Source organism: Leptidea sinapis, chromosome 5 (assembly GCF_905404315.1).
Source record: "Leptidea sinapis chromosome 5, ilLepSina1.1, whole genome shotgun sequence".
In the NCBI taxonomy this organism is placed as follows: Eukaryota; Metazoa; Arthropoda; class Insecta; order Lepidoptera; family Pieridae; genus Leptidea; species Leptidea sinapis.
The window spans coordinates 580,870-598,649 of NC_066269.1; the positions used below are offsets into that span (position 1 = coordinate 580,870).

Here is a 17,780-nt window from a genome sequence, read left to right on the forward strand (position 1 = left end):
TGTTGACCCCGAAAACCATGAAAATGACACCCATGAAGAGAAATGGTGAATTTCACAGGCGCCATCTTGAATTTCGATTTTGACCCGATATTCGTTATTGTTGAGCCCGAAAACCATGAAAATTACACCCATGAAGAGAAGTTGGTAAAATTCATAGGCGCTATCTTGGATTTCGATTTTGACCCGATATTCGTTATTGTTGACCCAAAAACCATGAAAATGACACCCATGAAGAGAAGTTGGTGAATTTCATAGGCGCCATCTTGGATTTCGAATTAATATAGACCTTAATACCCTAATATATTTAGAGATGAAAATAAATCACTAATTCTTCAAAAAAATACAGAAACATAATTTTTTGAAAATCTGACTGCGTACAAAATATGTAAAGTATCAAAGACAGTATTGTAGAGCTTATAAAAAATATTCATGTTCATACAGCGATCTTTCCGAGTACGAGCTGCTACTAACAAACCGACACAGTGTCTACCCACGACGGCGGCCGAGCACGGACTGACGTTGTTTCGATAGATCTCTCTGTGCAATGCGTATGGAGGGACAAAATAAAATAACCCTTAATACCTATATACTTTAAAGTTCATGCTTATTAGAAAAATATATGAATTTTAGGCGATTCATAATTATTTTTTTCTGAGATTATAACATATTCATTAATTTATTTCCCGCGTTTTTGAAAATATTTTATGTGCTTTCCTTACGTAATTTTTAAGTGACAAAATTATGTAAGTAGTAGCAGAAAATTGATTCTGAATGAAGCCCCATTTCGTCAATTTTGTGTGAAGAGGTAACGGATAATCGTTTTTACGACATGAAATATCAAAATTTTTAAGCAAATATTTCCCGCTAATTGGAGATAAAGAAGTAATCTATTTGTGGCAATTTTTAATTTTGTTAGATTTAGTTTCATTTCATCACAAACTCTTCCGAAAAACATCATAAACATCTTTTTGTCGGATTCGTAAACGCGTCCTTAATATAATAATAACAATCTAGAGCAGGGACACTGATCGGTTTTAAATTAAATTAAAAATTAAATTTCAGACTTCTCTCGACCATCGTTAAATAAAAACTATTCAAATACCACTCATTAATATTTTAAACAACTGGAGTTAATGTGGCAATGTACATTGCCGATATATAGCAGTCGAAGCTCATTACGGTGTAATTCGTGGCATGATCCTTTTTATACGACAGCATTTGTCCATAATATGTATAGAACATCATTGGTTGGGATGGAATATTCCAACGGTCGTTCATCTTTCGTTTGCTATAATTTGCGAGGATCTTTCTCGAGTGGCCAACATCCTGTGATTACTTTCACTTCACGTGACTCGTCGTTAGAACATAATATAGATAATATAACTAACTCATATCACGCAACAAGTTAAGTAAAAGCTGCATATATTACACCCACTGATCAGTGTCATCATAAAGTATCGGTAGTTATTATATGAAACATTAACGGCCTTACAAATAAACTTAGTATAAAGTTATACCTGAGAATAAACCCAGAATATGCAAAATGTTTACAAATAGACATTTTGCATAAGATTGGTTTATTTGGACGTCTAACGTTTCCCGCGTTTATTAGCAAGGCTGCCTATTAACAGTGTTGTCAGCGATAAAGTTAACATATTCTTAGGTTATTATCAGGTATAAGTTTATAGCAAGTTTAATTGTAAGGCCGTAGCTCTATATGTGTGGTAAATACAACTAGTGATACAACTCGTTTTAGTTCGGTAATGAATAAGAACGATGACGCCCTCCAACCCGAGCCGACTGTGATCGTACCGATTCGATCGATTGCGAATCGGTACTCGTATTAAGGCATGTTACATACATGAGGTGTATGCCTTAGGTGTTTATACTGTTTCTCTACTTTTCGAAAATTATTATCATTTATGATTTTTTATTTTATTTATTATCATTTTGAGGGTTCCGTACGCTAAAACGAAAAAACGGAACCCTTATAGGATCAATTTAGTTGTCTCTCCGTCAGTCTGTCTGTCAAGATCCGTTATATCACCGAGTATCAAGTTGATATTATAATGATACACTCGAATGTACTGTACATTCTCTTGAAGCTGGGGAAAAATTATACTTACTAAACTTTGTTAAGTATTACTTAACCATACGTTGATCCCACAAAAATCGTATATTTCAACACAAGTATCGGGAAATGTCTGATAACAATACATTTATAATTAAATCAATGGTACTAGCTTGAACTGATTTTTATTATTTTATGATTTACAGTTTTCGATTTATAACGGAAAAAAAACCTTTTGCATTTTTAAAAGCATCAGTAGATACCTAATAAATAATATGTAGGGAACCCTCGGTGGTGAGTACGACTTGCACTTGTCTGGTTTTTAACTTCTAGCAATGCACGCACACTAGCACAAAGTGACATTCAAGTCGCGAGCTTAAGAGGTAGCTTTTCACGCACACTATAGCAAAAAAGAATATGTAATAGTACAAGTAACTAAATTAATAAACCTGGCCTGTTTTCATCAGTTCTCTAGCAACAAGAGGCTATAGTTAGATGTATAAATTATCTTAGATTTTAGACTTTGAGTCAGCGTTGTAAGACGTATAACTACATTAACCTACATTGTTTTAGAGAAACTGTTTTTGTATGTGCATAAAAATCTATTACCACATCCCTAAGATAATAAGAGAGATATCGTCAAATATTAATTTATCATCTAAATTTAAAATCTACCTTAGTAAAATTGTATTCATTAGACGAATATTTTCAGTTATTTTTTTTTAATTTTAATATACTTATAACAATAAATATACGACTTCATAATATATAAAAATAATATAATATAATAGTTTAAAACTTAAATTAAATTGATATTAATGTAAGTAATAATTTAATTATTCATAACGTATTTTGTAGTGTAGTCAATATGTGGGCTAGACAATATTTGAATTTTGACAATCTCACAGGAAATTAATTCGAAGTAATATCATCATATTATGTTTTGTATAATTATTATAACAAATAACAACGAAGAAGTATATACTCGAAAAACTAGCAGCTCACCGGTTATTCATATAAGTTGTAAGTGAATGTTTAAAGAAAATCACATAAGTGCTACCATACTGAACTCATACATGTTTGTCTTTGCTTTAATATTAATAACTTTTAAGAGTATTTATACATATTATAGTTTTAATTGTAGTTGCTGTTTTTGCAATTTTTATGATGTGGTTGGTTCTACGAGAGAATGTTTCTATAAGCTAGATATTTTAATATTTATTATATTTATAGCTTTTATTTATAGCTATACACTGTTGTGGTGTATGTTTTTAAACGTGTTTTGTAGGAAACTGCCTGAACAAATTTTGGTTCGAATTATTACTCATGATTACTATTTATTAATGCTTCTTCTAACTTAGTATGGCTCTAAATATATTTTACCAAAAGGTTAGGGTATTACGCACCAAAACAAAACAATTCTATTTGAATCTTTTGAATTTGAATTACGATATAGTTTGTTTGAGCGAAACATGGTGGTCAGAAGGATTTTTCAATGAAAATTTTTTTGACTTACGATTCAGTATACACTATGATCGTGATTACAAGCGTCTAGGAGTGACTTTGGGTGGCGGTACACTGATTGCTTTACATCGTGGTTGTGTTACTATTGACATGCGTCACTCCTGCGTGCCTTCATGTTTGCCTGATGCGGACATTACTTCTCTGGATCTATTTTTGGAAAAGGATACAACCCGAAAAAAGTTAAGGATTTTCTGCTGTTATTTTCCACAAAACACACAACAAAGAAACTCTCAAGCTAGTTTTTTTTTTAATATTTATCTGATCTAGTAATTAAATTCCCAAATTATAAATTCAAAGTTTTAGGATACTTCAATGTTAAGGATGGCTGCATGTTCCCGAAGGACATATTACCATTGTAAACACTTCTTATAATAATCTAGATAATCAGCTATTCGAATTTATGACATTTACAGGATATAATCAGTATAATAATATTTACAACAATAATAATAGACTATTAGATCTTATTTTATTTAATACTGTTTGTGTGGTCAATAGAACAAAACAATTATTATTATATAACCAATAAGCTATAAGTACTCAAACTTTTGTGAGAACAATAGACATTACACGTGATAAGGTAGAAAAGTACTTGTTAAAACTTGACCCATTCAAAGGAAGTGGTCCCGATCATTTACACCCATTTTTACTGAAGGCTTGTAGTAAACAAATTTCAATACCTTTAGTTATACTTTTTAGGAAATCTTTACATTCAGGTTGTTTACCATCAATATGGAAAATGTCTGTAATGGTCCCCATTTTTAAAAGATTAAAAACTATCGTGGGATTTCTCAATGATATCGGTCATCCCTAATTATTTGAGAAAATAATCTATGACACTTTATTTCCTTTATTACGACCACTAATTATTCCACAGCAACATGGATTTGTAAATAAACGCTCGACGGAAACTAAGCTTTGGGAATTTCTAGATGAAGTTTTGGATGCCTTAAACAATGGATTCCAGGTAGACACAATTTATACCGACTATTCAAAGGCGTTCGATAAAATTTCGCATGCCCGACTATTATTTAAACTTGAGCGTGTCGGTATTCAAGGAGACCTTCTAAGATGGTTGGAGTCGTATCTCCGTAACAGAACACAAGCGGTAGCTGTTAAAGGACTTTTTTCTAGTTTTATCCCTGTTACATCTAGCGTTCCCCAGGGCTCTCACCTTGGCCCATTGTTATTTAACATATTTATTAATGATGTTTTGCAATCTTTTCAAAATTCTAATATTCTACATTATGCGGATGACACCAAAATATTTAAAATAATACAAGAAAAACAGGACTGTGTTGAACTACAAAGCGATTTAATTGAGTTAGGAAACTATTGTTCCGCTAATGACTTATACCTCAATGTTGACAAATGCTGTATGATAACATTTTCGAGGAAAAAAATGCCAATTTCATTCAAATATAATATAAACAATACACCCCTTAAAAGGGTGTCAGAAATAAAAGGCCTTGGGGTAACTCTAGATTCGGCTCTCTTATTTGAAAAACATAATATAGACAATATGACAGCAAAAGCTTATAAAATGCTTGGTTTTATATTCAGACAGGGAAATGACTTCAAAAATATTCATACTTTTAATCTTTTATATAATGTTTATGTCAGACCATATTTAGAATATGCTTCGACTGCTTGGAACCTACGTTATACAAAATATATATATGCTATAGAAAGTGTTCATACTAAATTTATTAAAGGATTAAATTATAAGTTTCAAAATTGTAATACTCCTCAATTTAATTACCTATCTTTACAACAGCGTAGAGAATACAGAGATCAAGTTTTCCTTTTCAAAATATTACATGACTTAATTGATTCCAATCGATATATTCTTTATTCCTGTTCGTAAAACTAATTATACTAGTAATTGTATTATTATCAGATTTGCTAAAAAAATTAAAGAATATCTTAAACACCCTTAAAATATGTCCAACCGATAAATTTGATAAATTCTGTTTCATTTGTATTTTTGTGTACTTTTTTCGCCTTATGTTTAATTGTATATCAAATCGTTATGTTTTGTATTATATTGACTCCTACTTTGTTTTTATTTAAGTGGAATCTTTATTGGCTTGTGTAATATAAATTGTGTTACAATGTGTAAATAACTTAAGCTGTTTGTTTTCCAATAAATAAATATAATAAAAAATAATAATACTCCTCCGTTAGCGATGTTTTAATATAATATGTACGCTAAATACTCTTGTATCACATTTATAACAAGTTGAGGGCGCATTGTTTACCATGTGTGCGATACATTATACGTACTTATTTTTTTCTAAGTGATGAATATTTTTATTATTTAGTTAATACAATTGCTATCATTCCTTTAATCTTTGAATGTTATTTTTATCAAGCTTGGAATATTTAAAAGTTGCATCAACCATTATAAAACTACAATTTTGTACGTTACATACTAAGAATATTGATGAGATTATGATTGTAATGTAATTAATTTTTTTTTAATTAAGACTCATTTTAACGTGAATTGTAGTAATCTGCCCCTAACAAGGTAAATAGATAGTGGGGCGTTACAAAATAGACTTCGCCGTGCTATGAAAGTTCATTAATATAAAAAAAATTTACCAAACAAACAACCGACTTCAAAAACACTATTCCAAAACAATAGATATAATATGCACTAAAATTATTGTTTTGGAATAGTGTTTTTGAAGTCGGTTGTTTTTTGGTATTTTATTTTTATTTTTTGATTTTTAGTGCATTTGAAGTACAATAACTAAGAATTTGTCTAAATATGTGTAAGATATACAAAATTTTTCAATGCAGCAATGAACGTAAGCGCTTAATTGAAGAGTTCCGTTACTTTTCCATGGATTCAATAATCAAAACCTAACCAAACTCTGACCAAACTATCTTTGAAGTCCCTATCCTTTCCAATAAAAAAAGAATCATCGAAATCGGTTGGCGCGATATTGAGTTATTCGTAAATTTATCATCCTCTTTTCTATACGTATGTATAGCAAATTTAAGACTTTTATGGTTTTCTCATGGATGTCACTATCAGATCTGGACCAAATTGCAATGGAAGCATACGAATACCACACGGGAAGCACCAGCTATCAAATAAAAAAAGAATTATCAAAATCGGTTCACCCAGTCGAAAGTTTTGAGGTAACAAACGTAAAAAAAAACATACTGACGAATTGAGAACCTCCTCCTTTTTTGAAGTCGGTTAAAAATAGGTTGATATGTACGGTCGCGATGCGAATAGGGAATCACGTTCATACCAGCTACAAAGATACATTATAAACTAACCAAAGTTAAACTCTACTAAACTAAGGTAACTAAGGGCATTATGAATAAGCTCATGGTTGCTCAGAGGGTAATAGAGAGGGCTATGCTCGGAGTTTACCTGCCAGATCAATCATAATGTTAACACGAGGAACAAACATAAACTTGTTATGCTTACTACTCGGTTAATTCGAGATAGTTTGTCATTTATTGGGCGATGTATATGCTTTACATTGAAAATAAGAAAAATTCAAAAGATAAGAAATGCTCTAATCAGACAAAAAACAAAAATTAAAGATGCACTGACCCACGCATTGAAACTAAAATGGCAATGGGCCGGTCATATATCAAGACTCACAGACAACAGATGGACGATAAAGACAACGAAATGGAAAGGGCTGGTGGGCATTAGAAAAGTTGGAAGACCGTGTAAGAGGTGGACTGATGATGTGATTGAATACGCTGGAAAAGACTGGCTAATATTGGGCAAAGACCGAATAGTGTGGAAAAAAATGGAGGAGGCCTTCACTCAAAGAGGGGCCCATACTACTAATTAAACATTTATTATTAAGAAATAGAAAAAAAAAATACTAACATAAAACTATTCTCTTTTTAAATTCTTCTTCTTCTAATATTAGGCTTAAGTTAAGTTAAGTTTACTAACAATAATTATAAGTTTGTTTTAATTTTTAAATTTAGCTTAAGTTAATTATGTAATTTAGTATGGGAATAAAAGGCTTTTTTATTTTTTTATTTTATTATATGCTCTACAACATTATCTCAGAAAATGTACGAAACAAATGCATTACGAAATTCAAAAGAATTGCTAGAAAACGTTTTAAAGGTTACTGTTACATAAATGATTTTCTCAATGATACCACTGACTGGGAATGAAGCGAAAGCCTTCAGGCTATTCAATAAGAGACAAAGAGAAGAAACTTTCGCTTGTTCGCTGCATGTGGAAGGTTAAATACATACAAGAAGAGTACCTCTGGAATCGTCCTTAGTCTTATTAATTTCAGAAATTATATTGTGAACGTGAATTTGAATAAAATATTGAAAATTCAAAATGTTTTTCTCTATTTTACCTATTCTAAATGAGTTATATTCTTCATATATTTTATTTTGTTGGTTTTTAATTGTGAATTACTCTTATTTTTTAAATGATTCGTAGAGTTGCAGACTATCCTGTATTGTATTGACCTGTTAGTTTAATGCGCGTACTACCAATTAAAGTAAATAAATAATTATTTTTTATTTTAATATTTTTAAGAAAGCCAACATACCTACCTTACATACATTAAAATAATTCATTCGAGCTCTGGTTTAAATATGGTAAAAAAAATAAGTTTGGTAAATCCAAATGTGCATAGCTTTAGCGCTCAAGCTCTATTTAGATATAAAATGTAACACATGACTGCTCAAACACCAAATATATTTCGGCATGTCTCAACCGAAAAAATAATAATTATAAATAAAATTATTATTTAGGTTTATTACTTACCCAGTGTGAGGTCCAGATGCCCATGACGAGAGCTGGGCCAAAAGATCGTGCTGGGTTCATACTGGACCCAGTGAACGGTATCTGCAAGTTTTGGACATATCTTTAGCATTTTTTGATAAACAGAAGAAACAAAAAATAGACATAGAATATACTAGTATATACACCACATGACAACTAGTGGTTTAATATTTAAAATACTAAGGATCTAATGGCAAGCGTGACTTGTTACTACATGTCAATCAAATATTGGTTACAGTAACATAACTAGTCGGGGCATAAATACTGTTCCATAAAAACTTTTCTTTTTTTCAACTTTTTAATTAATTTGAAAAGGGAACACGTATATATTTTTAAAAACAAATTTCTATTTTGCGCCATTCACATATTTTTTCGTGTTCATTATCAAATTACAATATGGAATGGGGTGTTAAAGAAAATAGGATTGCAGTGATCGCCTTGCACAAAGTGGGTATGGAGCCGTCGATCATATTCCACACACTTCAAAAGCTTGTTATCAGCCGTATGTTCGTATGTCGTACTATCAACAAGATTCAGCAACACTTCGTCTGTCGAACACCAGAAAAGATCGGGGCGGCCGCGTGTTGTTAGAACTACAAAGGCTGTTAAAGCCAGAATTCGTCGAAACCCCAAAATCTTATCGCGAGAAATAAAGATTCCCGCTAGGACTATATCGCGTATTAAAAAACAAGACCTGAAGCTCGGTGCTTATCGCCGATATACAGAACATGCCCTAAATCAATCCTTACAATTAAAGAGAGTGGATCGATCAAAACGGCTTCTGTCGCGATACACATGTGAAAGGCACAGAAATATCGTCTTTACCGGTGAAAAAGTTTTCACGATTGAAGAACACTACAATAAGCAAAATGATAAAGTGTATGCTCACAGTTCTAAATAAGCTGCTCAAGTTGTCGGAAAGGTACAACGTGGTCATCATCCTGCGTCAGTGATGGTTTTGTGGTACGTGTCTTATCAAGGAGTCACAAAACTACATTTTTGTGAAAAAGGAGTGAAAACTTAAGCCAAAATGTATCAATATACAGTCTTGGACCATGGACTTTCCAGCAGGACTCTGCAGCTGGTCACAAGGCACGAACTACCCAAGCCTGGCTTGAAACCAACGTTCCGGACTTTATAAGAGTTGAAATAATAGCCATATCTAGCCCAGACCTCAACCCTTTAGACTTCAAATTATGGTCGGTTTTAGAGGACATGCCTGCTCTAAACGACACGGCGACATTGAGTCTCTTAAAAAATCTATGGAGCAAAGAATGGCGAAATTTCCTTTGGAAACAGTGCCTAAATCCATAGATTCAAATTATTAATGAAATATATAATTAAATAAATGATACCCATGACGTATCATTCTGTTAACATTGAGCAAGTGAGATCATTCCATAGTTAACTATAGAGAAACGCTACTTATCCAGAGGATAATATCCAAGCTTCTGGTGTATAGTCCGATGATGGAATTCGGCGGCAGGAATCAGGTCAAATAGTAATAGTTATTTAATAGTAGTAACGAGTGTTAATACATACGCAAGCGGCGTGGCAGGCTGTGATGCTGAGCCCGATGGCGAGGGGTGCAGAGCCCTTGAGGTCGGTGCGACCTCCGTCACAGACTCCCATCACCACCAGCACCAACACGAAAGTGATCAAAGCTTCCACCAGGACCGCCTGTCAATACACAAGGTAATATATAACTCGAAAAAAGTTGCAAGTTTTCACTTCTTTATCTTAATATTGAGGGCGGGATTTTATTTTGTCTTTAATAAATAATGTTGTCTCTTTCAGCGAGAAACATTAGATGAAGTATCAGACCTGCCCATCGGTGACTCCAGCGCCGGGTAATGTCATGCCAAATGAGAGGACTCTACTTTCAGGAACAGCCAACTGTGAACAAAATATTAAATTAGTTTTTATGTGATGTATTCTGTTATTGTTTGAAGTGACATCAAAAAAAAATCTAAAGGAATCAATTTTCAGAAAATAAATGTCTTTTATGCCTTTTGAACATCTTCTGCACAGAAATAACGGTACAAATATATAATGTAGTGGACAGTGGTCAAGAAGAAACGAGTACGAAGATGCGTTATTCGTCTTAGCTCGGGTGTAATCGGCGTGCGGTGCGAGTGCGGGCGCCAGGCAAGCGCCGAGCAGTCAGAGAGGGAAGAATTATCGAGCGAGGCGGTAGTGTCGCACGCGCAGGCCGAGAGCACCAGGTGGTTATTACATGATCATAAGGCTTGTGTACCTTCCATTACTATTGTAACGTTTGTTGCTAATAATAATACCTTGTGTTTGTAAGACTGTTTTACTTGGTGTCGTGATCAATAACCACATCACCACGATGACTCTGACCATGTGACCGGCCTTGCCCCGGCATATACATGTACTTAGTCTGGACATAAATACTGTTACAATTAAAATTAAAGAAAACTAAGAATTTGGAATCTGTCATTTTTATATGATTGTTCATTGAGTTTTCTCATTTTGGCGCCAATACATGTATGGCGCATACATTGCAAACAATAATGGAGTGGGGTGATAAAGAGAACCAAATCACTGTGATTACAACAAAGTAGGTTTGGAGTCAAATGCAATTTTTAAAACTCTCCATACGCTTGGTATTAGTAAAATGTTTGTGTACCGGGCTATTAATAGGTACAATGAGACCTCCTTCTGTTTGGGACAGAAAAAGATCTGGCCGTCCACATAGTGTTCGTACGAAAAAGGTGGTAAAAGCAGTAAGGCAAAGAATTCAAAAAAAATCCTGTTCGATAGGAAAAGATTTTATCTCGGGTAATGAAGATAACACCTAGAACCATGTCGCGTATTTTAAAAGATAACTTAGGACTTGCAGCCAATAAGAGACGTCCTGGACATTTCTTAACTGATAATTAAAAAAAGAATAGAGTGGCAAAATCGAAACAACTACTGAAGCGTTACGCAATGGGAGGTTACAGAAAAAGGAGGTTATTTATGCAACTGTTGTGTAATAAGGGGTATTAAAACACGAATGTGGATTTATTAGCCGAGTGTGATAATAGTATCACATGAGTGTTTTAATACCTAATTATCAACAGTTGCATACAAGACTCTATCTACTCCCAGAATATAAATCCTCTAAAAGATTCTGAGACATTTAGCTTACTGCTTACATTAAAACACCAGTCGTAGTAGTAACCAAATATTATTTATTATTGATTATATACAAATAAACTAAGTATTAGTGAAAAAGTTATTTATTTTAGTAGTAATTTACATTTTGTATAGTGCAATAAATAAAATTCACTCGAATATAATCGCTCATATTTTGTGAACAAAACAATAAAAATACCGAAAAGAAATAGCGGGGATTCAAATAACCTATTTTTTTTACGAATATAGATGAAGATGAATAATAGAAGTGATGAGTTTCCATCATTCCCCGCGACCACACTACGTACCCTTGCAATCGCGATCGACGCCGCTCAAATTCTCTCACAAAACCAGAGAAATCACAGGAGTGTTGCCCTTTATAAAGGTAATTTGTCAAACAATCCTCTGGATCAATGTCTTACACCTGTATGTGAGATGGGCTGACCTAGACTTTAATAATTTTAATAAGTTTACTCATATTTTTAAGGGTTTTTTTATCCAATTTTCAATATGTGATGACAAAGACTTTTATTTATATATAATATGACTTTTGCTATATTATTTATTTAAAATGTTAATAGCCGAAACTTGAGTAAAATTAATTTTCATAACATTATTTGAGTAACGTTTTTAATCCTTTTTCTACTACAAAACGTAACATTTAAGTCATGTGGAATTGTAATTTACTTAAATTACAGGGCAATTCTAGTTAATTGATTGTTGAAGGTAAACGGGAGCGGGCTTCACGTCCCAGCGAGGTCCAGAGATAATGTGAGCGTGTAGAAAACTAATACCTACATTAAAATAGTAAATTATTAATATAAAATGAAAATCCCCAAAGGCAGGACCGATCATGCACCACAAGCAGCGCCCGTTTATGAGCATGACGCACGGACCAGCCATCGCCTGTTAACAAACGTACCCTGATGAAGGCTGCGCCGGCGACCGCTCCCAGAGACTGGACAATGATGTAGAAGACAGCCTTCAGCAGCTTGACTTCTCCCGCCGCAAACAGTCCGGCTGTCACGGCCGGGTTTATGTGACCACCCGACACGTGCCCAATGGCCTACAACAAACAATAGATTAAATGTAATGTTGAAATGTTAGATAATTTATTCATCTAAATAGAATCTCTTTCTGCTAGACACCGATGAACACAGGCCAGGTAATTTAATTATGACTTTCTTAATGATACTACAGATTGGGAATGAAGCGACCGCCCTCAGACTTCTTCCTTCCTCAGTTCTTCTCAGGTAACAATTAAACAATTTTTGAATGGGTGATGGTTTTTGACGTTCAGTTATAGGTCAGTATACTATTTTAAATAAAAATAAGTATTGATTTATAATAATATTTTAGACGAAATGTATTATTTGTGTGAAATCTTTTTGAGAGCAACATCCTTTTAACAATAAAATATTTTTTAACCATCATCATAATTTTGCCTTTGAATATAATAACTGATGTGGACAAATCGCGACGACATTGAGACATTATCATAAAAACAAATTTATTATCTGTGAAAATATAACGCGACACAAGCCGCGAAACTGTAATAATGTTTGACGTGTTTATTATATTTACAACCAATTTACATGTCTGTTCATAAAACAACATTCAATTTATTGTACTATGTTGCAATACACTGCCACTTATATATTGTTCACGTTATGAATCAATGGACTTATATCTGGTTTCGAGTCAGTGTATCGTGTAAATTAGAACAACATTATTAACATAAAAACAATGTAAGCTCAAAACAAATTCTTATTCATACATAATTCATGTTTATCATGGTATCTGTCTGTCGCTGGTTAGCACGCGTGCTTCTTGATTGTTTAGAAAGCGTTTATAAAACAATGGGTTGTGATAGGTCCAGTGTGTGTTACGTCAAATGTCTCTTATCTATGGTTGTTTTATAATACGTTGTTCTTCCTGCTTGATGTGGCTGTTAATGTATTTTTAAATACATAATACATACTCTTGCGCTCACCACTCACCAATCACCGATCAGCGGAGATATTTTACCCGGTTACATTATCTCTGAAACTGACGTCGATGACGTCACATCGTCGCTTTTTTTATATTGTTCTTTTATGTATTTTGGTTTAAGCTGATGGTCTTGCTACCAATGCTCTTAATAAATAACTATTCTAGTTTTGTCACAATCAGCATCAATTGTCAGTTTGAAAAAGCTTTTCCTTGCTTAAACTTACAAATATCTGGTGTTAAGACTAAATTACTAAACAACAACGAGATAAAAATTGGTTAGTTTAGGTGTTAATTTAATCAAAAATAGATAAAACATAAACATGATGTGAAACAACTACATTCTTAAAGTGGAGGCTGAATATATTAGAACCGAAAATTGTGTTCAATACAGTCCATTTTTTTTATCATAACTATCTAATTATCTGTATTAATAGTCCCTTACATAATAATAAACCAAAAGGCAGATGTATATTTCGCCGCAACAGTTGACCGTAGGTATTTTACATTTCATTAACATGCTAAAAAACTTTTTTTTATTTTTTTTATTCTGCAACTACAGAACTTTCTTGCTAAAAAGCTAATAGCTTTGATGATTCAGTTATAGAGAGCTCTACGGAACCCTTCAGCATTCGGAGCGAGTAGTACAGTGTTCAAACATGTTTTATTGTGAATATTTTCATCACTATCAACTATGTTTCTCCTATATCTTTATTAATATAAATGACATACACACATAGATTACGTCATGGCAGGTACAATCCAGTGTTAATAACATCAAGCCTCGTATGTGCGTATGAAAGCTCATAGTGCCCTAGATAAAGTAACAGATCGTGTAACTGCACGGTGTGTTCTAAGAGAAACATATGTGTACGTATCAAGGGCGGTTACAATCCCTTACGTATGCCTTAAGGTGAACACTGAAGGGATCAAACTAATTTTTATTTTATTTATTACTCACTAATAACTATTACTCACTTCAATATAAAACAGATTTTTTTTAAGATTCAGACTTACGGGATTACATTTATAGCATTAAGTAATTATACTAATAATTACATACACAAAATTGTAATGTACATATTATTCAAAAATTGAAACTAAGAATAAAATATATTTTGTAATGAATAAAGGTTTTTATTTTAAAAAATTAACCTTCCTTACATTATTATGTTAACATATTTAAGTAATAACATTTTATCACTTCAGTCGGGCCCACGTACCCGAGACGCACACGTTTTTTTTAATTTTCACACTAGTGTTCAGGACATCTGAATTTAATTCGTTTGTACACAATTAAAAATCTTGCGTTTGCGATCTTTTAGGCTTTTTTTATATTTGCCTTAAAGTACTCAAGAGAATTCATTTTGGAATTTTCATATCTTGACTAATATTAATGTTCACACTTTTGAATCCTAAGCCAAAAAGACACCATGCGGCTTAATAACAAGGGTTTATAAAACATATCGTTAATATCAAGAAGAGAGTTAAAAAGCGAAACCCGATAAAAAGCGTCGTGATATAAAAATACTGACGTACAAATATAATTCGAGAGGCTATATGTTTCAATGTTTATATGACGGACGCTTATAAGGATTATTATTGTATTTCTTCAGTCCATAGACTTATGATATTCTAGTATATAGACAAACAAAGCGTGCAAGAGAGAAGAATCATCAATGAAAACATCACTAACGGAGATATAGCGAGATAGAAAAGGAAAGCGAATCCATTTGTTACTGTTACCGGGTTACAGTTACGTTTGGAATTAGCTTCTTAATATTTTGAATATTAAAGATAATATTAAACTAGCTAAAGCACACATTGACAAATCAATATTGGCCACAAAATAACGGCGGGTGAGGTTGTCTATACGATAGTATATTCTAAATCTATGCTCGAGATCAAATCGCACTTGTCTCCTTTTTTTAAATAATACCCGAGGAAGTTTGTTACATAGTGCTGACGTAACTCAATTTGATCGCTAAAGCTTATGAATTAGAGCACATCTAAATGGTAACACATAATAATATTATACATGAATTACGATTTACGAGCAACACTCGCTATAATTATTAAGTTATCTATTTAATTATTTTATAAGTTACAAATGTAATTTAAGAGCATTAATATAATGGAATTAAGATATAACATAATTATTATTACAGTTTAATCATCTTGCTATCAACATAATAATTAATTTATTGAATTGGATGACTTACAAAATCTTTAAGCATTTATATTGTAATTTTTGTAAAGTTTGATGGAATAATATTTATTAACAACAGTGATCAACTTTTATTAATTTCATGGTTATATGTGTATTCATTGTAGTTATATTTTCTATTTTGAATTTTTAACACTTTTAGAGTAAAAATCGTAAATTTAAAAAAAATATTCTAACATAGTTTTTCCGATTGTTATACCGAGTGTCTATAATATTGTCAATTTATTTGGTAACTTAAGATTACAAATGGTGGTTTGCCATTTCAAAAACTCAGGTCTACCATGACGCATACAATAGCACCGAAACATGAGGAGTACTCAAAAGTGTAAGTTTATACGTATTTATTTATATATATATTATACGGTTTATACTTAAAAAACTTCGAACTACATTAAAAAATAAAATGTAAGTACTTTTTATTAGAAGTATGACACATTGTATGAATCGTCTCATTAACTGTATCAATCGTGCATCATCTATATAGAGTTGCTCCATAGTATTCAAGTTTCAAAAGCCACAAATACAATAACTCGTAAGTGAAATGTAAACTAACGTCTAAAGTAAATAATCGTAAGGACTACAGACAGTGTTTTATAATAAACTTCACAAAAATATTTATAATTTTTTTAAGAAGCATGATATTTTGTATGACTCATATATTTTCTGTCTGCAAATGTCTCATTAACGTGATATCGAATTCGTGCATCATCTATATAGAGTTGCTCGTAAAGCTTCAAGTTAAATGCTTTCGATACAATATGTTAGTTCACTGCCAACAGATAACAATCTGACGTGCGTTAGATCTGGGTTAATATTAGGTTTTATTTTAAAACTAACTTCTGCCCTCGACTTTGTTGGCATAACGCATTGTTCACATACAAAGAACGAAGCTCAACAGCTTGGTTGTACGTGGAAGTAAGTTCTTTGAAAACCGCACTGTGGAGGAACGACACGAATACAGATGGTGGGGATGATATCCTAATTAATGGCGTATCGTGCGCAGATGGAATTTGGCGGCAGAACACTCCCTGTGATAAATGCTACATCTTTATAAGTCGTTGGTTATATGTGGGACTAACTCTCGGAAAAAACCCTTACCCTTTATGCTTTTCTGTAATCAACGTGTATGAAAAATTTCATAATCGTTCGAGTAGTATAGTTCGTAATATTAATAAATCGTTGTTAGTATTTATACAGAACGCTGACTAATGTGTTAGCTCGTACCACACAGCGGCGCGTTTTTTGACTTACTTAGGCAATTACAGGGCTAATGAAACTTAACCGCAGCTTATGTCTAGGTGTGATTTGAATGAACTGATTCATGAACTGACAGCGGAGCAGAAGCGGGCTCGCGTAGAATGGTGCTCACAGATAATAATGAAGTATGACCACGGACATTCTAATGCTGTTTATGACATTGTCACAGGAGACGAAACGTGGATTTATTGTTTTGAACCCGAAAAGAAACAGCAATCTTGTGAATGGGTGTTTGAAAATGAGAACAGGCCAAAAATTGAGGCAGGTGAGAAACGTTGGTAAAAAAATGATTGCATTTTTTTTCTCAGCTGCACAATTCCACTTGAATATCAAAAAAGTGTTAATGCCGAGTGGTAATCTACCATTTGTTTACCTAGGGTATTAAGAAAAGTTCGCGAAAGACGACCAAAAAGGCCGCGTTCTCCTACATCATGACAACGCTTCTTCACACACGGCCAACAAAACTAAGTTATTTTATCACCATTGAAGTTGAACACGACTAGAGCAGTTTGAACTAAGCTTACGACTGTACACGAGGTTACAACTTATATTCACATTTAGTCAACACAAACTTAAGACAGTTACACAGTTATATAGTAGTGTAAACATGTTTATATGTGGACCGCGGCGGCCAAGATTAGTAGAAATGTTTTAGTTTGCTTATTTTGAAAAGTTATTTTAGCTTAGTACTATTAAATATAGTTGATATTAAAGATAGTGTTTCATTAAAATTTTGGATACTTCTCGTTTGATTTTAAAAAGTTAATATAATTTTA

The 17,780-nt window shown here is 32.8% G+C and overlaps 1 protein-coding gene across 3 annotated transcripts in view; it reads right to left on the reverse strand.

Annotated features, from left to right (window-relative positions):
- Window positions 1–17,780, reverse strand: part of LOC126964683 (aquaporin AQPAe.a) — a 121,537-nt gene that overhangs the window by 4,852 nt on the left and 98,905 nt on the right. For all 3 annotated transcript variants that reach the window (XM_050807950.1, XM_050807948.1, XM_050807949.1), the window contains 4 exons: window positions 12,454–12,597; window positions 10,212–10,283; window positions 9,930–10,067; window positions 8,370–8,450 (listed from right to left, as the gene is read on the reverse strand). In XM_050807950.1, the coding sequence (XP_050663907.1) occupies window positions 8,370–8,450; window positions 9,930–10,067; window positions 10,212–10,283; window positions 12,454–12,597 (435 nt within the window). The remainder of the gene's footprint in view (window positions 1–8,369; window positions 8,451–9,929; window positions 10,068–10,211; window positions 10,284–12,453; window positions 12,598–17,780) is intronic.